General features: G+C 45.3%; 1 protein-coding gene across 3 annotated transcripts in view; it reads right to left on the reverse strand.

The window, feature by feature from the left end:
- BACH2 (BTB domain and CNC homolog 2) overlaps positions 1-23239 on the reverse strand; it is a 142931-nt gene that overhangs the window by 9964 nt on the left and 109728 nt on the right. For all 3 annotated transcript variants that reach the window (XM_056487904.1, XM_056487903.1, XM_056487905.1), the window contains 2 exons: positions 9456-11000; positions 211-417 (listed from right to left, as the gene is read on the reverse strand). In XM_056487904.1, the coding sequence (XP_056343879.1) occupies positions 211-417; positions 9456-11000 (1752 nt within the window). The remainder of the gene's footprint in view (positions 1-210; positions 418-9455; positions 11001-23239) is intronic.

Here is a 23239-nt window from a genome sequence, read left to right on the forward strand (position 1 = left end):
AGGTGCACCATGACTGAAAGCGAGAGGAATTTTCTGAGCAGCCACTTGGCCTCGCTCCAGTCACCTCACTCCCTTACATTAAAATGTGGTGGCACTGTCTACTGGGCATTCTGCTAATGAATATACACACTGACTGAACCCCCTGAAGGCTGGACTGGAATTGCTGCTGGTGCCCTGCAGGCTGGGCTGCAGTGAGGGCAGGGCACTCACCAACTTGCGGATTTCACATTCGAGGTTCTGAATGCAGTCCAGTTTCCTCTTGCGGCAGCGCTGCGCTGCAATCCGGTTCTTGCTGCGCCGGCGGACATCGTGGATGAACTCCAGCTGCTCTGAGGTTAGCTTGTGCATCTTTATCATCATCTGGAAATCATTCCTTGGAAGATCTGTGATTTGATCAACAGGAAAAGGAAGTTTCACCTAAAACAAACAAACACAAGACAAGAGCAAAGAGTCATATTTTGCCTGCTCAATGCAAGCTGAACAACAGTGAGTGGAAGGACGATTATCTTTGCTGCCACCCCCTCAATAAGCAACAAACCAAGTTTTACATTGAGCAAGTTCTTCCCTTGTGACACATTGTGGAGGTCCAGATGGTATGGACAAGATGATAATCGTACTTAAATCAGCAACACATATGAATAATCTCAGATAAAAATTTCATCTTTCTACAAAGTCTTAATAAATGATCTCATTGCATTAAAATAAGGTTCTGTCCACCAAGAGACACAGCTTTTTGGAAAGAGTGAAGTACCTTGCTGCTATTAAATTCAAGCTAGTTTCAAGGAAGGGGCTATTACCACAGCAGGAAACATGTCTCTGCTTGGACTGCAGGACTGGAAGTTTGATTAAGTATGAGGTTAAAAATACAACCTGACACCTCAAGTGGATGAAAAATACTGCACTGCAATTAGGAAAGGTCATCTAATCAGCATTTCAACTGAGCAATATGCTGTGTAAGAAGGAAGGGTCAGAAGAGTGAGATGCAACATACCCTCTCCTGCTAAAATATATACATTTAAAAATAAACCTATACATGTTGACACTCTAATATTCTTGCAGATTAAAGAGCACTGAAATTGTATTTCTTGAAAAGGTCAGGGTCTGACTTCAAGAATCCTAGCAATTATGTATTAAAGCAGTGCAAAACACAAAGCTCCCAGCAGTCTGAAGCAATGAACACACATTGTGTGAAAAGTTGGAGAATGGTGGATGTGCTCAAATCCTTTTAGTTTTTTTGGCCAAAATCTATCAGCTTGCTCAAATCAAAGTAAACACCTCTCCTTACAAACCGTGCTTCAGTTAGAGCCTTGGACTGATAACTATCAAAAAACCTGATGCTCCTCAGCCAGCTGGTGGTCAAGTAAGAATCAGCTGACAAAACTGAAGGAGATGCAGAGTAATTCCATTGACCCCTTCTTTATTTCTGAGTCATACCCACACTGCCCAAAAGATGGCAGTAAGTATTTATATTTCTGTCCCTATTTGGTACAACCGAACCTCTGGAACATGGAGACTATACTGCACACAGGCTATCAAAGAAGGTAAGTTGCTCCAGCCAAACGAAAGACATGGGTTGAAAACATTCCTTTGATGTTTGAAACATGCATTGTCTTCAAATGATACACTTAAAAATAATTTGGAAATAAAGAAAGTAACAACATGGATTATAAATTGTCTTCTTCAGAGAGCCGAGTTGTGCAAGCAGAACAGTTTGCTGAGGACACAGGCACACCAACACACAGAGGTGGCCTCTGGCACTGACAGGACCCTCACCAGGCAGCTGAACCTGCCAATAACCAGCTCTTCACCTTGTTTATGGGTGTTCTTGGGTGTTTTCTTGTACCCTTCTAACATTGCACTGCCAAGCCTGGGGTACGTGAAGTTCTGTGCAAACACCTACCACACTCTTCCAGATGGCTTCATGCCCTGAATGTTCATTCATGCCCCTCTGCCCCACGTTTCCAGGCACTGCTTCATAACACACTACTTGACAGGTCAATTGAAAGCAGCAAGGAATGCCAAACGCTGCCCAAACCCTCCCAAATTCTTGCTTGTACACACAAAGGCTGACCTTAGGCACAGTGATGTGAACTACCTTGTTTACAGACTGCCAGTAAATGACATGAAACCTGTTTGATTTCCCCTCCTGGGCCTTTGGATGGTCAACATAAACTCAGTGTCACCTTTTTTTCTCTCTGAAAGACACCACAGTTTCACTGCAAAACCAGCCCTTTCATGTTCACAGTTTTTCTTATTTTCTTAAGACCAAAATGGAAAGCAATGTTAACTTTATTTCTCCCTACCTCTCCCTTCCAAAACATATTTACTTGCAAGGAGGAGATGTGCTTGCAGATGGAATGGGAATGAAAGAGAAGCAATTTAAATACGTCAGGTAGAAGTTGCTGAAGGGAAATGAGAAAATAAATAAAAAACAGATTCATTAAAAAAAAAAAAAAGGATTGAAAATAAAACCATCTACACAGCAGATCAGAGACTGCTATCAGTAATCCCAGCATAATCCCACTCCTGTCACAGGCAGCACTGCACAGGATTAAAAATGTGAAAGGGAAAGTGGAAGTGAGTCAGACTCATTTCCTTCACCATTCACAGCATTTTTATTGCCTGTCTCCCTCTTCAAAATCAGCTGTCAACTGAAAAAAAAAAAAAAACAACCAACCCACCAAACTTTTGGCACGGACACAGTGAATAACTGCACCGGGGTGTTGCTGCAGTGAGAGGCTAAAGTGTTTTACATCTGCACAGGGCAAGACTCTCAGCTGCTATTTATCATAACAGAGTGGTGACTCATTTTGCTAGAGCCTGTAACTGTGCAGTGCGTGGGATTCATCTGACTCACCCAGAGCTGCCTGAAATGATGGGTTGGGACTACCTAATGTCCTGGTCCCTTCAGATGGCAATGCTGCACGGCTTCTCCCTCTTTCTGCAGCCTGGAGGAGTGGACTTAAAGACTCAGAAAAGATTCTGCACCTTACACTATCTATGGGAGGTGAGAGAAACCTTATCTGAGGTGTCTGAGAAAGACAGTCAATTTTTTCTAAGGTATGAAAGAAAACCCCAACAAGTATGCTTTCTTGTAAAGCTTTCGTTCTAATTATCTATGATTTTTCATTCAAACTATTTCAAATTAAAAATGTAAGTGGGATCCCTGCTCCTTCCAGGAGTTACTCCAGCCACAGCCAACCTCACAGAGCTCCATAATCTTGTCTTGTCAGCACAATTACTCTTTCCCTGCATTTTTACACTGGCAGCACAAGCCTGCTTTCCACTACACAACAAATAAACTGGCACCTTCTACCACCACTGCAGTCTCTATTGCCCCTACTCTGGCTGAGGACAGCCAATCCACCCTGGGGAAAAAGGAAAACTGGTTAGGATTTTTTGGCATTTTGACCCCCTTATTAGCATTAGGATGCCAGTGTAGATGTCAATGCTTTGAGAGGCTAAGTCAGAGCAGTGATGTAGACAGACAGGGACAGCGACTTACTCAGCACATGCAAGGCCTGTATATAACCAATTAATTCCTTCAAGCTTCACTAGTTAGTGCCAGCTTGGATCATATGCCAGTTACTGCTGTTCTGCTCATCTGTTGTGCTAGTTACTGCTGCACCTCTCCCCACTCTCTTTTTCATCTGGAACAAAGGAAAGGACTGAGGACCAATTTTCACTCACACTAAAATATAAACGTCAACTCTTGGGAATTTCTTTATCTTATGGGTAACCTTAGCTGTTTCATTCTTTATATCTTAATTGACATCATCTCACCCTAGCCAAGTGCTAGTAAAGGCAATGAACTTTCCAAGTCTCACTTTAACATCACAGTAACTAAAAGGACAAATACATTATCCATAAGGAAATGCAACCATTATATGGGCATAGGAAGGGGGAACTCATTGTACCAGTTGGTCAGTTGCTGCAGAGCTGTAAGAAAAAAAACCCTGTGCTTTTGTGCCCTCAAACCCTGAAAGCCTCTGATACTTAAACTTGCTGACTCCTTGGAAGGCTCTCAGGACCCACCCAAGCAATCCAGCACAGGGATTCAATCATGTTAATGCCCTTTATTTAAATGCAGAAATGGGTACTTGGCTTCACACAAAAGAGCCCAAGACATTAATGTTGTGTTTCCAAGTATCTTCCTTAGCATGCAAGTCTGTCTTCCACAAATGGGAAGAAATTAATTCCAGGAACCAGCTGCAGTCCTACAGACTAGGGACCCATTCCTGTCCTGATTTCACCTGGACAGAGGCTACCTAGAACCACAAAGGTAATGGGCCATACTTTGTGTAAGGGTGCATTTTCTCATCCTGGTATCTACTGGCACAGGTGGAACTTTCAAAACACCTTCTTTTTCCAGGTGCCAACTACACCAAGTTGGCAGAGGACTGCAAAAGGGGAATGACGAGCCCAGGCAGTGAAGATCTACCACTGTGTCAACAAAACAGGGTCTAAATGGTCCCCCTTCAGATCAGCAGGTTCCACTGCAGACAGTGTGTTCTATCTGACACAAGACAACTGATAGTCCCACAGTGGTGTGGGGTCAGCTCCAGCCTCACCTCCTGAGGGCCATGAGAGGGGTTTGGGTCAGCAAATGCTGCCTGAGAGGACACAGCTGTGGACCTAGTGGAGGCAGGCTGGGTAACCTTTTGATCTGCCACCTGCCTCACAGAAGTGGGGAACCAGGCTAATCCCAGGGCTGAGTGCTTCAACCCAGCAGGCAGAACATGTGGATGAGGTTCTCACCCCTCAGCCCATGACCTGGACTTGTATTCAGAACACACACTGCTGGTGCTTAGAATGCTGGGCTGACCTCTTCCCATTCACTGCTTGCAGTGTCCCCAGCTTCCAGCCCTTCAAAGGGCACAACAGTATGATACTCTTGCCCTTTGACAGGATTCTCTGAGATCAGGGAGAGCACAGAAACACAGACAGAAGCCACAGGTGCACTTAAGAATGGAAGATCAGGTATTTCTCTGAAAGAGCTGCTTTTGCAGCTTAAGAACTGGAGTGCTTTAAGAACTTGTGCAAGGTCTTCAGATCAGGGTGTTAAAGAATTGGTCGTAGGGCTCCAAGAAATAACAGTGTTTAAAATGACCCTCCTGAAATTTCAGACTCTCAGTGTTGTAGCAATTCTTTGCTACCAGTATGAAGACCACTTCTACTGAAGAGAGGAAAGTAAACAAAACTCCATGAAGTTTATCTTATAAGACCGATGTTTGACAAGACACCATTTAAACAGACATTGACTGAGAAACAATTCCCAGTGCCCTGCTGATGCCATCCTAGTCAGGAGAACATCTACCAGAAAATCTGGAGACAAATTTTTCTAATTTTCAGATTTGCAAGCCTAGTAAAAACAGGAAAGCTAGGGTGACCCCAAATTCTGGGGAGGTATCACATACCATAGCAAGTTGAAACCTTCCCATGCATTTTTCTTGGTTGCCCTTCTTTCCATGTAACATTCTTCACTGAGTAGGAATATTAACCAGTGAAGCAGTCTCAGATTAGGTAACTCAGCATAGTTACAGTACATTTCTGGTAGAGCAACTTTGCTTTACTCCACTTTTCTGGAGCTCTGACTTGCAGTACTTTGCTAAGCACCAGAGGAACAGAGAAAGGGTGGCTGCCTGTCACTTAGCATGGAGGGGTTTAGACTCTTGCTGAAAGTTATTTACCTACAATATCCTCAAAGGTCTAATTGCATTAGCTTTCCCTTTATGAAAATTTTCTTTGAAAACTGAGTCACTAACCCAAGCGGGAAATTCTTTTGAAATACAGATGAAAAGACATCGAATGCAATTCTCTAGATAGTAATAGTTCTTGGAAAACTCCACCTCTTATCTCCTCTTACCCTTGTTTATTTTTTCCCTCTGAAAACTCAAATTAGACTGATCAAATTAGACTGAGCTTTCTTTTTAACTGGTTTAGTAGTACAATATTTTTTACAAAAAAAAAATTTCTAGCAGATAAAAACTCTTAAGTACTTGCTGAAGAAAAGGAATATCAAGAAAAGTAGGTAGAGCAGAAGTTTCTGTTCCTAAGTAGGTTAACAGATTGACAGACTACTTCCTTCTCAACAATTCATTATTTCAGGGCTTATTGTTTTGTTGTTGCTATTTTAAGCAGGATTGTCAGAACCTGCCTGTAAGCACTGAGCTTTAAGTCTTCTCTCTAGTATTGTATCTCAGTAATTGATTTTTCACAACTTGGGGAGGCCTGAGAGAGCTGAGTGAAAAGAGCAACACAAACTATTAAATATTTCTGTGAAGTCCCAATAGCTCAAGTAACAGCCCTGCTCCTGCAACTCTGTACCATGGGTACACCCTACATTGCACTTGCTGCTTCTGTCAGGAAGCCTTAACAAAGGGAGATCACAGAAGAGTCTTGGTGGCTCCAGGAAGGGAAGCAATAAGCAAGGACATCCTGGAGAAGATTTAGCAAGGAGTGTTCCAAGGACTGCCACCTCCTCTGACAGTTGTGACTGCCATCTGCACCCTCAATAAAACAGAGGCTCGTCACAAGGTGGAGTCACCTTCACACACATGGTATCATGCTGAGCCCTAGCACCCCACTTCTGGCACCAAACAACTTTGGCCATGTGCTCCTGAATGGCATCTCTCTGTGGGAAATGCTTGAAAAAAGCAGAGAGAAATCTTTAACCTATTTCTCGCACAATCAATACCCCAGCAAATGACAGTTTGTGACATTAATTCTGGCAGCAACAGCACTCTGGGAGCCAAATTAAGACCAACTAGGTCCAAATTCCAGGGGGACTGAGCAGCCCTGTGAGATAACTGACAGTCAGAGTCCACCAGGCTCATTCCTGTCAGGCCATCCCACCCCAATGAAAGCTGACCTGCAGCAGAAGAACCTGCATGGCCACTCTCCAGAAGGGCAAGCATGTCACCCCCAGATATCTTATCAGGTGCTTTTTGAATAGAAGCCCAGAAAACACTGTGTGTTCTGATATGGAGGGGAAAAAGGACCCGTCTGTGAAGTCATCAGGACAGGAAGGGCAAAGCAACAATTTCAGGAATGGAGAAAGATTCCCATGCAGCTTGCAGGTAGGTGAAGAACAGAAAGCTGTCCATTCCAGACAGCTGTGAGTCTCTCCTGCTGTTTTAATCACAGCCAAACTGCTAAGAACAAGTAGAGCAACTTACACAAGAACTTCCTGCTGCTGTTATGTATTTTCTGCTGTCTGGTTTGAGATACCCTTTACAGAGGTTTCCACAGCAGCAGATCTTGCAGCATTTCAGAATACATACCCCAAGTCACTGTATTAATACAGTATTGTTTAATGAGGCTGCAAAGTCTGTTCTTGTATTGGTAACAACCTTCAGAAGATCAATTTTTAAACACAATCTCTACCAAAGCACTGGTGTGATCTGTTTACACTTGGCTTGTTCAGGATAGTGCAGTGCAACCTCACGGAGCATTAATCTCCTCCCCACAACATTTTTAATGCTTAACAGTCCTAATCAAAATACTCTGGGTTGAAAAAAAAAAAAAAAAAAAAGCCTTATCAGCAGTCTCAGGGAGAAAACTTGCTCAGCACAGTTCAGAAAGTCTTCCCCAGAGGAAACCAGCAGCAAAACCAGGAGTGGATCAAATCTTTCCCAGCACTGTCTCAGAGCCAGATGTCTGCCTGCCAGCAGCACACCCAGGTAGCCTCCTACAGCTGCCTCTTTGCCCCATGTGTCCCTCCTCTCAGCCATGGTCTCCTGCACATATTCACATACTTTTCTTTCTAGGAAACCACCACCATCCCCCTGTAGCCTTCTAACTTCACTCTTCCAGGCTCATTTTCGCTGCAGCATATTTCCACACAATTAGGTAATTATGACAGCTAATTAATTATCAAACCTCAAAAGGCTAACCTCTGCCTCATGCTGAGCAAGCAGCACACATGGGTGGAAATGGGTGGTCCCTGGTCCCTGCTGCCCTCTGCCCCCTGTAAAGGGAGGACTTCACTGAGAAACCCAGCTACAGCCAAACAGAGCTGCTGTAGGGCTTCCCAAATGAGATTTCCTGCACAGTATCCCAGACAGCCTCCCACAGAGACTCCTCTCCCTTCTGCATCATCCCCTGCTGACAACATGAGGATGAAGAAGAACTGTCCTCTCAGAATCACTGGCCCAGTGTGACCAGGGGTTAGAACATCAAGAGGCTCCCCAGGCTCTTCAGCCCTCTTCTAAAGCTAAGCAGCCAACTAAAGGAAGCATCCACATCTGTCTGAAAAATAAAGCCTGGGATGTAGCTGAAATAAAGACTGAGGGACAGAATAAATGATGGATTATTTTCATCCCCATTCCATAACTAAGCCAACATGGTTCTGAACTAGGTGCTCTCAGCCCTTGAACTCCCCAAAGTTGCACTCGTTGCTCCCCACACTGAAGCACAAGCTCTCAGTGGGGTTTTCCAGCATTATTAAAGGAACCTGATATGTGATTTCACCCAGATGTTCTCTAGATCATGCAGATTCCTAATGAAACTCTGTGAATAAACATCCAGTGTTCCACTTCCTGGGCTCCACAACACATCTCTGTAAGTCTACCCTCAAACTAATGACTTCACACAGACAGTTTTATTTGGTCATGGTTAGCAGCTATCACTGGCCCATCTCTAGTTTTAGAGAGGGCCCCTCTTTTTCCTCCCTCTCTTGGGAGAACTGTATGGAAATTGACAGCTTGCTCCTCACTCCCAGATCATTCTCTTGTCATTCCCTTAACAATCCTGGAAATTAAAGGATAACTTCCCAGTGAAACCATTTGTGACATGGCTCATGGCTGCTAGAGCTCACCACTCAACAAATGTCACAGGCAGGGTGCATGAACTCAAGCTGTCACATAATAAAGGCAAAATCCAGTACCTGAACATGCAAGACACACACACACACACACAAAGATGACTTGAATGCTATTCCCACAGCACAGGGTGGCCAGCTATGCAATTGTTTGAATAATTTCACACCTCTGCTGGCAATATGCAGCCTGGCTCTTCAAGCAGGCTGCCTGACCCTTGGTGTCAGGAAAGGCATAGCTTGAGCAAACACACCTGCAGCAATACCTAGTGGAGCTGGAAATGCCTCAGCAAATTAGGGATGAAGGGCAGTGCTTTGTGCCACAGAAGTGGGTGGGGGAGGGAGGAAGACAGGACACTGCCGGCAGACTCCTAAGCACATAAATGCACTCTCATCATTCAACAGTTTGCTGTTTTCCCATACCCTAATTTTGAGAAGTGCCGAACACCTCGGAGGTCAAGCACATTAATGTGAAGTCAACCATGTGCACTCAGCTGATGAGGGAATAACCAGAAGTTACTCTTTGCCTCTATAAACAAAGAAAGTGCTGGGGAAGTGCAAAGTCATTTGAGAGAATCAAGGAGCGATTAATTGGGTTATAACAACGGTGATATTTGTACTTATCTTAAATCCCTACCTCATGCCCTCTGTCTTGCACAGGACATGATTCACTGTCTGCTTCTGAGAATGACCCAGACTCATCGCTGGAGTTTGTTCCATAGGATGGCTCACATTTGATCTGGGCTCGGACCGGGGTGTAGAGGCCGTCGCCCACCACGCCGGGCTCCTGGTGCTCGGGCGCCAGGAAGCGGGGCCCCTGCGAGCAGGGGGAGGAGGAGAGCTCGCACAGGCGCAGGCTGCACGGCGAGCCGCCGCTGCCGTCCTCCGCGTACGAGTAGGAGGAGCACGAGCTGGAGGTCCTGGTTCTGGTTTCCAGAGGAGGAGAGCGAGGGCAAACTTTAATTGGCACCGGACAGCTGGTGTTCGGCCGCATCCTTCCCGGCAAGTGATCAGCTGTCAGCCCGCTGTGCGAGTAGGTCTGGGAGCTGGGGAGGGACTGGCTACCGCCAGCCCACAGACCCTTTGGCACAGCCTCAGTGAGGTCTTTGTCCAAGCTGCTCACACCAGAATATGAATGCACCGAAGTGTTTACTTGGTCACAAGCGTTTGAAGAGAATATAACACTCCTCCTGTCCAGTTCCCCTTCTTGCTTACAGAGAGTTTCAAAGCCGGGCCCCCTGAGTGGTGATCCCACGGTGAAGCTGGAAGCATCCTTCTGCATGGCATGGGACTGTCCATAGTTCCCTGTGAAAGGGACATAGTCAGTTTTGTGGTCACCCTGAGTTGTCCCTTTTTCAAAAGGGCATGCTGGACTCCTGCCAAAGTGCTGTTGGGAAGTGCTGGGGAAGCCAACCAAATCTATGCTTTTTGTTCTGTTGAAGAAAGACCGCAAGCAAGAAGGAGAAGACCCACTTTTTGGCCTGTCGACACAAGTGAGGCTTGGCTGTTTCCTGTCCATTTCAACATCCCCTTCTTTATCCCTGATGTCAGGTTCATCTCCAGACAGGCAAAGTGTGATGCTTTCTTCATCGTTCTCTTCATTCTGAGGCTCACTTTTTATCTGCCCCATAGCAAGTCCTGATTTGAGGCCATTTCCAGAGCTCTCTTCACTGAATGTGCTTGCAAAACCTGAGGTACTGATGTGTGATGTGTTGTAGACATTCTTGGTACAAGCAAGCTGGTATTTCTTGTATCTGGGGTACCGTGTTACTGCATCTTTATCCAAATTATCCTTGCTATCTCTCAGCATGTCAGAGTCAGGCAGCATCCCTTCACCTTTGTCTGCTCCAGCAACAGTGGTTTCAAAATTGAAGGGTTCTTGGTGCATCCTCTCCCTTGGGCAAGATATTTTGGACGTCTCCGATTCCATCGTCTCCTCCTCATCCCCATCGGAGTTCTCCTCATCGTGCATGCGCTGACAGGTGGTATCTTTCTTGCACAGGAACAGGCCATCTTCGTTGTTCAGCAGCTGTGTCTGCAGGAAGCTGAAGCAGGAGTCCTCCAGGTTGTGCATGCGCAGGAACTCAGCGCAGTGGATGACCTCCTGGATGTTTTCTCTGCTGAGCAACAGCTTAGCAGTGTAGGCGAACTGTAACAATGGACCAAACCCCCTGACAGTGACCTGCGGGAAGAGAGAGGGAAATTGCCAGCGTTACCATCAGCTCCTGCTATCACCCCAGGTCCTTCAGCATGTGGTTAGATAAACAAACAGACCTGGCACTCAGAAATAAATACTGCTCAGCACAGCTGCTCTCCTGTCACACCTGCAATGATGCTACATCCAGAAACATGCACTGCTCCCTTTGTGTTGCTCCTGTGCATCACTGTACAGGTTGAACTCTGCACTATTTCTCCCAAGTATCTTGAAGACTTATGAACTAATTCTCTGCCATAATAAAAGACTGTCAAAACCAGCCTGGACACTGCTAAGTCTTACATGGATTTCATTTGAACTGTGCTGCAACACCCAACCATGAAAGCACCAACTCAATTTTGATTCTTCTGCTCTGATGGAAAGTCCAACAAACAGTGGCTTCAAGCTTAAGACACCACTTAAATCCAGAAAGTGTTTTGGGAAGGAAACACTTAGTACTACAGCAAAATTCAACAGAAAGCATCTTTTCTGCCTCTTTCAAAAGCAACCTGTTCCCTTTTTTTCTTCTCAATTTGTTTGCAAGCCATTGCTGAATACATAATAGGTAAGTACAGACCGCATAACTTTCCTCCATCCCATAGAGATTAGTCCCCTCATACTATTCCCAATTTTGAGCCTGAGGTACAGCTAACAGAAAAGAAATTAATATTTATAGTTCAAATAACAGAAATTATTCTGAGTCCCATGTCAGTACTTAATTTCCCATCATTTTCTTTGTAGAAAGGGTAAGGACTGTTTCCAGGAGAGTGATCTCCAGTCAACTGTTCTGACTTATGCATGGCTACTCATCTTGTTTTCTTTCCATACCACCTATGTATTACATTAACATACCACATATTAAAAAATACACACTTCCCTCCTCTTCTATTTTTTCTGGTTGCATCTTTACATACAGCTATCAAATAAGTTGCCAAGCCACATAGTAAACTACAGATATTGTCTATTTTTGACAAAAATACTTTGACTGCCACTAACTTTTGTTAATTTTTTTTTCTCCCAATGGGTATGAAGCAAAGGGACTGGAAAAATTATTTTTCATGAAGCAGCAAGAGGCTACTTCAGAACCACAACTCACCATCACTGATTAAGGTTTCTGCTCAATAAAATTCAGTGGTTTGGCCACAAGTTGAGAAGACCACAACTCAATTTCCCATTGCACCAACCACCTACTACATGAGTTTGGTAAGTCTCTTCAGTCTCAATTCACTGAGACACCTTCTTGCCTCCCTTGCAAGTAGCACTCATTTATCTGAGTTGCCTGTGCTTTACACACCAGGCAAAGGCCCTTAGATGGGGTTCAGCCCAGCCAACACCTGCATGTCTCTGTGAGGTTGGGATGCACAACCTGCAATCTCCTTCTGGATGCAGAGGTCTCTGGCAGGCATCCCCAGCTCAGTTTCTTCTTCTAAAACAAACAAGAAGAAGAAGCACTTCTGTCCCCTTTTTTTGCAAAATGGCCTAAAGACAGAAGGGGATTCTAGAAAGTAGGAGACCATGTTCCTTCCTCAGGCTGTGAGGATTGAAACTCCCATTTCCCAGCTCCTCAGAAGGGTATATTCAGGATGGTATGAGACACCCTGGAGGTGAGTTGCTTTTTCTATTCTTCCAGCTGAATTAATGCCACTGAGCAAAGAAGCTCCTCAAAAGGCTGGTGAGCCATCAGGCCAGGAATTTGCGAAGGTCTAACTCCTGACTAGAGTGTATCTGAGTGAATAATTTGGTTCATCTCAATGAAAAGCCTATAAAGCCCTATACTGCCTCAGGACCAGTAGTAGAGTTCACAAATTTTTAGAGAAAATCCTGACTTATAGAAACAAGCCTTTGTTATTCATAGATCTGTATTTATGATGGCAGATTATGAAGACACCACAAATGATGCAGATTTTGAAGGGAAGAAAAATATTTTCTAACACCTCTAAAATTGCTCCAGTAGCTATTCCATCCATAGTATTACTGCTCTATCTGCTATTTTAAGAAGCAGTGCATTTTCATGCACGCACTTACACACTTGTACGTTCCTATTTTACAATACGCCTCTGGTACAGAATTGTCAAGATTTACAGCTGGCTATTAAACCAATCTCTGCTTTATCAGTGTTACACTTTCTGCCTATTTGTTAGATTATCAGCTCACTAAAGGCCTATCTGCATTTTATCTATGCAGCATGATTAACAAAATTACTCAGGAACTTAATGAGCTACTCGCAGGCTGGTGGTAAGATCTTCAGTGTGGGGCTTACATATTGCTGCATATCTTGTAACTCGGCAGCAGCGTGGGTCTTCAGGGACTCTGGGGCACAAACACAGCTCTCCTGGCAGTGGTGGCACTTGGCCACTAGGTGGAATGGCTGGAAAGCAAATTAAAATAATTTTCCGTGCTGGGCCAGGGTTTCACCTGCCTGCCTGCTGCTTGCACAGCCTGGGGCTGACTCATCCAACCCCACAGCAAGGCTGTCTCCCACGCTGACACAGGCTTTTGCTCCAGGTAAATCACCAGGATAACAAACAGCAGCAAGGCAGCTGCTAGAGCTGTTAGAGAGTCGGAAGCAGAGCATGAGGCTGTGCCGTGGGCTCCCCATGGTGCCCAGCAGATGCCTCATGTGAAGGATGATGAAAACTCTGAGCAAATGTGTGCTTCGACTTCCTTTGAGATATTACCCAGTGACACAACCTTCACTCTCACAATCTTCAGATCCAAAGGGGGAAAGTTTCTTTTCAAGCACCCGGCACTTGTCATTGCCCTCAGGCAGAAATCTCTCTGGTGCCAATTCTTGAAACTGCACAAACAATAACTTTGGAAACAAACGGGTGCAGAGCTTGCTGCCAAGCGTGAAAGCCGGCGCAAGCTCTGCCGCCTGAAGCTGTCTAAATATTGATTCGGCTCCGGTGGCAGGTTCCCTGCTCGGCCCCACCAGTTTTGGGACTGCTTGCATCTGATGCATTCTGGCAGGAAGGCTGGAATCGAGCCACTGGAGCGTGACTATGAACACCGCATGTTGGGAAAGAAAAGGCTCTGAAGCTGCATGTACTAGCACCACACAGGCATTTCTCTAGCAAGAGATGAGGACAGTCTTTTAAAATTATTTGATCTGACTGATGCATCCCAGTGAAAAAAGTTAGTGAAAACAAGTTGATCTACGTTTGCAGAAGGAAAGAGATAATTTCTCTGCTACAACTGTCTTCATTTACACGTGAGAGACCTTTGTTGGATGGGTAAAAACCCATGCCAGCAACAATCCCAGGGTTTTTTTTCTCTATTGAAAATAAGATGCCCGATAACTGTTTGCTTTTAAACCTTATTTTCTGTGTAAATTAATGTTTAAGCAGGAAGATTAGTTTGTGGGAACCTCCACTGGACACGCGGTCCAAACTCATATGCCAAGTCACTACTTCCCTACCACTCAATCCTTTACCTTATTCCAATTTCTACCCATTTCTATTGTTTAAATGGAATTGACTGGCTACCAGAAAACCAGGCAGAGAAAAGGTAAAGCATACATACAAAACAACAGTGCTCACACAGAGAGAAAAGCAATGATCCTAGCTTCTTGGAGGCTTGATTTCTTTCCCTTATGCTTCAAAGCAGGGCATGAGATGACTTCTGTATACTTGGAGCATGCCAAACAGCCCACCAAGAGTAAGGATAAAGCACTTTATTTGTCTTGCTTCTGTCCCCAGTTGGTCTTGTATGCATTAAAACCCATCCAGTGCACAGAGGACATGGGTACTGCAGCGCTACCTAAGGTACCTGACACACCTCCTTCCTTGCTCTACAGCAATCCAAGAGACCAAGTCCACATCCAGCTCCTGCCTCAGCTATGCTGCTGCAGGTACACTGTGCTCAGTGTGCAGTAGGGAGGTCTGCATCAATCCAGCATTGTGGTGATAACAAGCCTGACCACTGTTAAGGTGAGAGAAAACAACTTCTCCTGCCCTTTATCTGCCTCTTGTCTTGCAGACCGAGCCAGCTGAGCTGGGGGACGTGTTTTGTGTGGCCATGCCCTTGTGAGTGTGTGCTATTGAGGAACAGGCTGGAAACAATGCAATGATATGATCACCACCAAGAGATGTTAATCAGCATTAGCCATATTGAATTTACCAGCAAAACACAGACAGCAGCCCTGCAGAAAATAAGCACGCAAAGTCTATTTTAGTTCAGTTTGACATTGCTTTTCTCCTTACAGAGTCATGGGGAGTGTGATGCTCTGGTTAGTCCTAATTGATTTAAGTGACCAGACTTCCACTACTTCCTTTGGGAGATCATTGCCAGACTCTACTTAAAACCTCCTTGTGAGGAAATATTTCCCTTATTTTCCTCCATCATCTCTCATTATATTTCCTTGATGCATTCCGGGCAATGCTTTTTCCTTGTGGAGAAATAGTTGTATTGTTGTTAGACTCCCTGCCTTCCCTTTTTGTTGGTCATTAACGAACAACTGGCTAATTCAAAGAAAAGAATATTGATCACTGTCGGATGGAGAACAAGAAGCTGAGAAGACAGTCAGCAATAAATGCTAGTAAAGGAGGCAGCATTACAAATAGAGCAATTTTTAGCAAAGCATTCTTCTAGTTCTTGGCTTGTACTATTCTAAAATTAGGAGGAGGGTTAGCTCACTTCCACATTGGGAACACCATCTTTTTGTAAGGGACTTCTAGGTCAGGAATTCTATTTTAAACGTGGCTGTACACACACAGGCACCGTGGGAGACGTAGCACTGGGGTGAACTCTCTCTGGCTCCCTGCTGTAGCCGTGTCCCCTGTGAGGGCTGATCAGACATGCCATGGAGGTCTCTGTGCTGTTCTGAGCACACGGGACGTGGCCTCAGAGCACACACAGAGCGCTGACATTTCTGCGGATGGGCCGGAATCGCTGAGCGCCGCAGAGTTCATCAGTGCACGCTCATTAGCGGGCTGCCCAGACTTCCAGATGTCTCAAAATCCCAGACAAATAGACAAAATCCTCCAGTTCTGCATAGACAGTGTTTCTTATGGGGGGGGGGTGGGAGGGAAGGTTATTTCCAAAGGAAACATGGATGTCTGGTAACCCCGCTCGGAATGGCATCTGTATGAAAAGCTGCATCTGGAGCAGGGAAGGTCAACCCCTGCGAAATGCCAGCAAAGTCTGACTTCAATTTAAAGAGGGGAAAAGTGATTAAGGGCAAGGAAAGATCACTGTAAACATGTAGGAATGTACAACTTGGCAAGGCAGTATCTAAAACGGAGCAAGGGAATGTTTACAGTAATGTGATGCAAACTAACATCAAGAACAGAGAAGAACTGTCTAGTTTGCTATGGGGCGCTATTGGCATTTGCAGCAAAAAGAAATTAAAATGTAGAGAGTTTTTCCCGGTTCTTAACCTAACAGTCAATTCAGAGCAATCTTGGAAGGCCTTCCAGGGAAGATGATGGATAGTTTATGTATGAGTACTGCAAAGGAAAACTTACAAAGCGCAACCTTGTTTTGGAGAGCTGGTCTTTAATTTAGTAGATTTTTCCAGGGCTAATTTCTGTGTAATGAGGGCACAGTGCCAAAGATCTGCTAGAAAAGAGCAGTAAAGTTCAACAGCAAAGGCACATGCAATTGTTCTTTTCCAAATAAAGCATACCTGGGGCACATGCAAAGAACAAGCTCATTGGTGGTGGCGTGAGAGGGCAGAGCCCTCTCCTCCCCTCCAGGGATACAATGAAATCTGCAGAACATTAGCTGCTAAATCCAACTGAATTGGGGGTAATTTAGGTGGTGAGACCTTCAGACCCACTGAGAATGCACAAGTCCTGACAGAGCAGCGCAGGCGCATGTTATTATCTTTAAACATTTGAGTAGACTTGTTAAAACTCAATAGGAGCACGGATAGGTTTGTTGGGAAGCACGCAAGCTGCTTTTAGGTTAATGGTTTATATTTTTAGTATTTTGATTTTCAGGTTAAATTCATCATCAGGCACCTAAGAACAGTTAGAAACCCCTCATCTCTAATCTCCAATCATCGATTCAAGTAAGTCATTTTGTGAGGGAGGAAGAAAGGAAGATTGAATCAAACCTCACATGTTGAATATCAAATCCGAAACTAGGTATTTTTTAAAATAACTGGATAGAAAAATAGCAGAAGTGTAACAGTTTCTTGCAGAATTCTAAATGAATCAGTTATTCACATATTGTTTCAAAGTAAGTCTACTGTGGTACCTGTTTTTCTAACCTTTCAGCACTGCTACTGCAGTCTACAGGCACCTGTAGAGCTTTTTAATCTATCTCAGCCCTGACATTGCCTAATATGCTCAAGCATGTAGCCAACAAACCAACTTTTCACTCAGCCAGCGGGTTCCCAGCACTACAAGTTATATAATCAAACACATGCCAGAAAAATAGGAGATAAGATTAGTGACAGTTAACTGCTGCTATTTTTTTTTTCCACAGCCTGAAGAAGGTCTTTGGGATTAAATATTAACTCTAATCTTATTTTCTAAAATTAGCACACAGTGTATTCTTTTTCTTCTACAGCCAACTGCAAGTATAGCACAGAAGTTATTTTCAGAGGGTAATCTGATAACCAAAATCAGTCACCAAAGCTGTTATTCCATTAAGAATTAAGAGACTTCCTAGTTATTTACTTAGTTATTTTTACCTGGGATGGTAATGCCTGGCTTTTTCCTAGCTTGAGCTTATTTGGTTTTGGAATACTCTCTGAAAGAGTTAAGTATATTACTAGGCTCAAAAGGTCAGTCATGTGCAAAACCAATGGTGTTAAGACATCATGGTTTGTTCCTATATATGCACACAGCCAGGAATTCTTTTGAAACCATGATCCTTTTACATAAGGTGGGAACATGCAGGAGGCAGGGAAAAACCAGAAGAGATGATAAACAGCAGAGTACTTTTGTAAGGCAATGCCACACCAGTATTTTACTGCATTTCCCCTCTTTAATTTAACAGCATTTAAGTGTTCTGTCACCAGCAGCTGCAGATGTATTTCCCTTGTTTATTTGCTCATAAGGCTGTGGAGCTCCTAAAATAAGTGACCACTCTTTAAAAATTCCACTTGGGTGAGAAGCATCAGATGCTGGTATTTGTATTGTATAAGCTTTTAAACAACAAAGGAATGTACAAGTTGCTGATGGAGAAGACCAACAAAGAGACGCTTTTGTTTTCAATCTAAAAACACTTTTTAAATTAAGTAGATACCCCGCCAGCCCCAGTTTAATATTCTCTGGTAAGTGCATACAAATTTTGTGCAGAAGAGTAACCTGAAGTCCAAGTGACAGTGTGGCCTCTGCCACATCACATCACACTGCAGGGGTGGAAGCTCACCACACCATCACCATGCATTCCCTGAGCATGAATGCACCAGGGGAGCAGAGAAACTGGACACACAGCTCCTTTCTTTAGGAGGCCCACTTCCCAAATATTAATTTTAAAAAAATTAATGAAAAACTGCCATCTGCAAAGCCACACCCTGAATTGTCTAAGGGGTATCCTGGTATCTTTCCAGTGTATCCCCCACAACAGCTTCTTGAGGCTGTCAGACTGAGAGCTTCCAAGAAGATGCTTAACTGCCCTTAGTGGTACTTTTACACTGGAAGTGTGTGTCCAACTTTAAATTTTGTGCTTTCAGAAGAAAAAACCCTAAAAGTGCCTTCCTCGGCCTTCCCCCTGAAATCCCAGCTGTTGGCCACACAACTTCACACTAGAAGCCCTGACTGTCAGTGCGAGAGTAGAGGGAAATCAAGTGACTTCTCCTCTGTCTGGCATAATGAACACACCCAGGGGCAGCAAAGCACTTCGAAGAGCCTCCTCCCTGGGCACTGGGGAGGGAAGGAGAGACCAGTATCCCGCAGAGCATTCCACGGGGCAGGTGTGACGGCAGGAGAAGCCACCCACGGCAGACTGGCCTGCAGGATGGGCAGCAGCGACGGCAAAGCCAGACTGGCCCGCAGGATGGGCAGCAGTGATGGCAAAGCCAGACTGGCCCGCAGGACGGGCAGCAGCGATGGCAAAGCCAGACTGGCCCGCAGGACGGGCAGCAGTGATGGCAAAGCCAGACTGGCCCGCAGGATGGGCAGCAGCGATGGCAAAGCCAGACTGGCCCGCAGGACGGGCAGCAGCGATGGCAAAGCCAGACTGGCGCGCAGGACGGGCAGCAGTGACGGCAAAGCCAGACTGGCGCGCAGGACGGGCAGCAGCGATGGCAAAGCCAGACTGGCCCGCAGGACGGGCAGCAGTGATGGCAAAGCCAGACTGGCCCGCAGGACAGGTAGCAGCGATGGCAAAGCCAGACTGGCCTGCAGGACAGGCAGCAGTGATGGCAAAGCCAGACTGGCCCGCAGGATGGGCAGCAGCGATGGCAAAGCCAGACTGGCCCGCAGGATGGGCAGCAGCGATGGCAAAGCCAGACTGGCCTGCAGGACAGGCAGCAGCGATGGCAAAGCCAGACTGGCCCGCAGGATGGGCAGCAGCGATGGCAAAGCCAGACTGGCCTGCAGGATGGGCAGCAGCGATGGCAAAGCCAGACTGGCCCGCAGGACAGGCAGCAGCGATGGCAAAGCCAGACTGGCCTGCAGGACGGGCAGCAGCGATGGCAAAGCCAGACTGGCCTGCAGGACAGGCAGCAGCGATGGCAAAGCCAGACTGGCCTGCAGGACGGGCAGCAGCGATGGCAAAGCCAGACTGGCCCGCAGGACGGGCAGCAGCGATGGCAAAGCCAGACTGGCCCGCAGGATGGGCAGCAGTGATGGCAAAGCCAGACTGGCCTGCAGGACAGGCAGCAGCGATGGCAAAGCGTGCCCAGCGCTCCGTGAGAAGTGCGTCAGCGCTGCCGGCGGGGCAAGCGGCTCGGGATTGATGGCCATGCACAAGGATGGCGTAAGCAGCCACCGGATCGATGAGCATGGGTTATGTCAGCATCCCACCACACGTGACCCACGGCTTGAGGCACCCACACACCCAGCTTTGTCTGAATCAAATTCACTGTGGCAGTGGCCCCAGCTTTGAAGCACTCTCAAAAACCCCAGGCTTTAAGTCTGGCACCAAAAATGTCAGAGGAACCAAAGGGGAAGAGAGAATCAGAAGATGTCTAGGAAATTAAAAAAACTCACAGCGTAGTAAAAGTAAAAATAATCCCTGATCCAACTGCAATGCTTATTTTAATCCAAAACTTCTAGTTTTATTTCCTCTCAGAGTTAGTGAAGCCAAACTGAAATTCTTTCAACCTTTCAAAAGTGAGACTGGTTTCAAATCAAAGCAACGAATTTAATTTTGGAAATCGTGACAGTATCCCTGCATGTTTTCATCTCTGAAAATTCAGAGGAAAAAGCAATATGTTGAATTTGCCACACCTTTCGGAAAATACACTGTTTATTAAGAAGGAAGGTAGAAATCATAGGCATAAGCCTCAATACTTTGCTGCAGACAGATCTCAGTGCAGGAAACAGCAGGCATCTTACTAAAGATCAATGAATACACTTGGAAAATGGAAAGGCTATAGGACAGGAAGATGCAGTGCACTTTTGTAGCAGGGATGCACAGGGACACACAGTCTACCATAAACATTGGTCACTGCCAGATGTACCCATTGGGCAGCCCTAGCTTTTACCATTCACAGCAAAATGGGACATTTGTCTCCATGGCTGCTCCTCTGGGCCACAGAGAAACTCAGTCATGAGAAGCTGGGCAGCTCAGGGAGGCAGGTCTATGCTGCACCTCCCTCTGCCACCTCACAGCAGCACAACACCTTTGGTAAAACAGCTCTTGGACTGGAGGGGAAACTTCTTAAACCCCTGCAAGCAAACCTGACAAATGATACCTGCCAGAGCCCTTACTTAAAAATCTAACTCAGTAACCTGTTTTGAAGCCAAATACGATTTTATCATTTTTTTTTATCATTTATCTTTTCCTAACTAATTCTGTGGCTTGGGGTATGTTGTTGATGTCAGAGGTTGTGCATGGCATAAGAAGAACACAGAAAATTCCAAGTTATGGCCAGGAGAGTACCTGCAGGCAAGCCTAGGTTTTAAGCATTTGGGAGGAGAATTTTGGGGCTGCTAAGGTGAGACTCTGAGTGAAGGTGTTAAAAAGAAAATTAGAGATGAGGATGTTTCAAAGAACCATCTCTCTAATGGGACAACACTACTCAATCAACAAAGCACACTTAAAAACCAGTGGCACTAATTAGCAGTTTAAACACTCAGGCATGAAATGGAAGAGAAAGCAAAGGGAAACATGGCAGTGGTACCTGGCTGTTTCAAATACTTTTGTTTTCCAGAGCAATGTGAATCTTATGAAACCTGAACAGAGTAATGAAGGATGACACAGGAAGGTGGCTCAGCAGAAATGCTGCCTTCCCTCCCTGGGTGCCTGTGCAAGCCATACTGAAACCATGGGGAAGAAACAAGCAGAAATGAACAGATTTTAACCGAAAAGCATCATCAGAATTTAAGTGCAACTGTAATTTAAAATTAAAATTAGTCCCACATTTTTGCAAAATGAAAATTAAACTGACCCCAAGATTAAAAAAGAAAGAAAAACAAGAGGAAGTGTTAGCAGTAACGGGGGGTGAGGAAGGAGTGGGAAAGCTTTCACAGAATATAAATTGTGAGAGGAGTCTGTGAAAGATCTGTTTAAGTGCACAACATGAGCCAAAATAGGTAGAAAAAGGGAAAACAAAAGCAGTTTAAGAACTTTTAGAATAAAGAAAGAATCCTAGAAGCCTCCAAATTGCATTAGGAAATACCAAAATAGGCAGAAAATGGAGATACATGCAGAAATTTCCTAATTCAGAGGGTGCTTAGAGGAGTGGCTCAGTTTCCAAAGCTGTAATTGATACACAAGTAAGCCCAACACCACTGAAAAATTACCAAGACTTGTAAATTCACCAATACTCCTGTTTCCCAGGCATGGCAGAATGGATTTATGCACATGAACTATGTAATAGTGTATTAAATACACAGTGCGTTAAATACACTGTAATTACTTTATAAAAACAAGGAGCACTTCACAGCAAGCCACCTCACTACAAGCCCTGCTATTATACTCCATGCAGTGTAGGAGAGGAAGAAGCAGGCTGTGTCAGGTATGATTTAAAAACCCACAAGGTTGCACTGAGAGGAAGAGCACTAGCTCAGAAGACAAAGGAGCTGCGGGAGAGGCAGGCTCAGGCATGGGGCTGGGTGACATCCGAGGCAGCTCATGGCTGGTTCCTCGGGGCTGGTGACACCCCTGCTTCTGGCACTGCCTGTCACCATGTGCTGGCATAGCACAGCAGATAAAATCACTGGCATCCTTACACCGGGGCAGCAGACAGTGCTGCCCAGCAAACACCGGAACATTTTAAATCCAGAGACGCTCTTGCTGGACTCTGGATGGAAATGAATGTAAAAGGCTTTACTACTGTACTTCATGAGGTCACCAAGCAATTACAGAAATTAACTGCTAGGCTGAAACCATGTAAAAGTGACCCAGCTTCCTACAAGCACCTTATTTTTAAAAGAAAACCTGCCAAATGCTGCATTTGTTCCAGTTTTCCTTCTCCTCCCCTGCCTTGCCATTTAATTTCCAGTATTTGGACATGCAATTCTTCTGCCACCACCTTGTTTTTGTTCTTGCATGGCTACAACAGATCTAAGGATTACGGATCTGATGGCTTCTGTTCCACTGCTTGGTGTTCACATTTCATCAATGATGTCTGCTCAAGCTCAGCAATGCAGGTTTGCAAGGAGAACCAGCCACTGCTGAGCTGGCAAAGTTGGTTCCCTCCCATCCTCCACGAGGAGCAGCCACCTCTTCTCTCAGTGGCCCTAAAGATTAACTAGGCTCTGTAAATCCCACCAGAAAAAATTGTAGGCATTTGCCTTCTTGCTGAGATTTCACGTCTGCTACGAGTAAAAGGTAAATGGCTCTTTCAGTCCCTGAAGGAGTGCAGGCTTAGCAGGAGCGACCCACAGTAAAGAGGTCAAAGGCAGGGAAAGATGGGAAGGTTGGGCAACAGCATCCCAGTGCATCCACGACCTTGTGCCCAGCTCTGGGCTGTCCCCAAGGAAATCACTTTCCCCTTTCTGCTTCACAGATGATATTTTTAAGATCTACCCAGAAAACACAGGGTAGAGAATGCCATGTACCCTAGAAGCCTCAGAAAGACTTCTCACATAGAAAAATTATGGCATTTCCAGCTTGACTTCCTCAGAGGGTGGAAGGTGGGACTTCACAGCTATTTGTGTGTG

The sequence above is a fragment of the Oenanthe melanoleuca genome, chromosome 3 (assembly GCF_029582105.1).
Source record: "Oenanthe melanoleuca isolate GR-GAL-2019-014 chromosome 3, OMel1.0, whole genome shotgun sequence".
NCBI lineage: Eukaryota > Metazoa > Chordata > Aves > Passeriformes > Muscicapidae > Oenanthe > Oenanthe melanoleuca.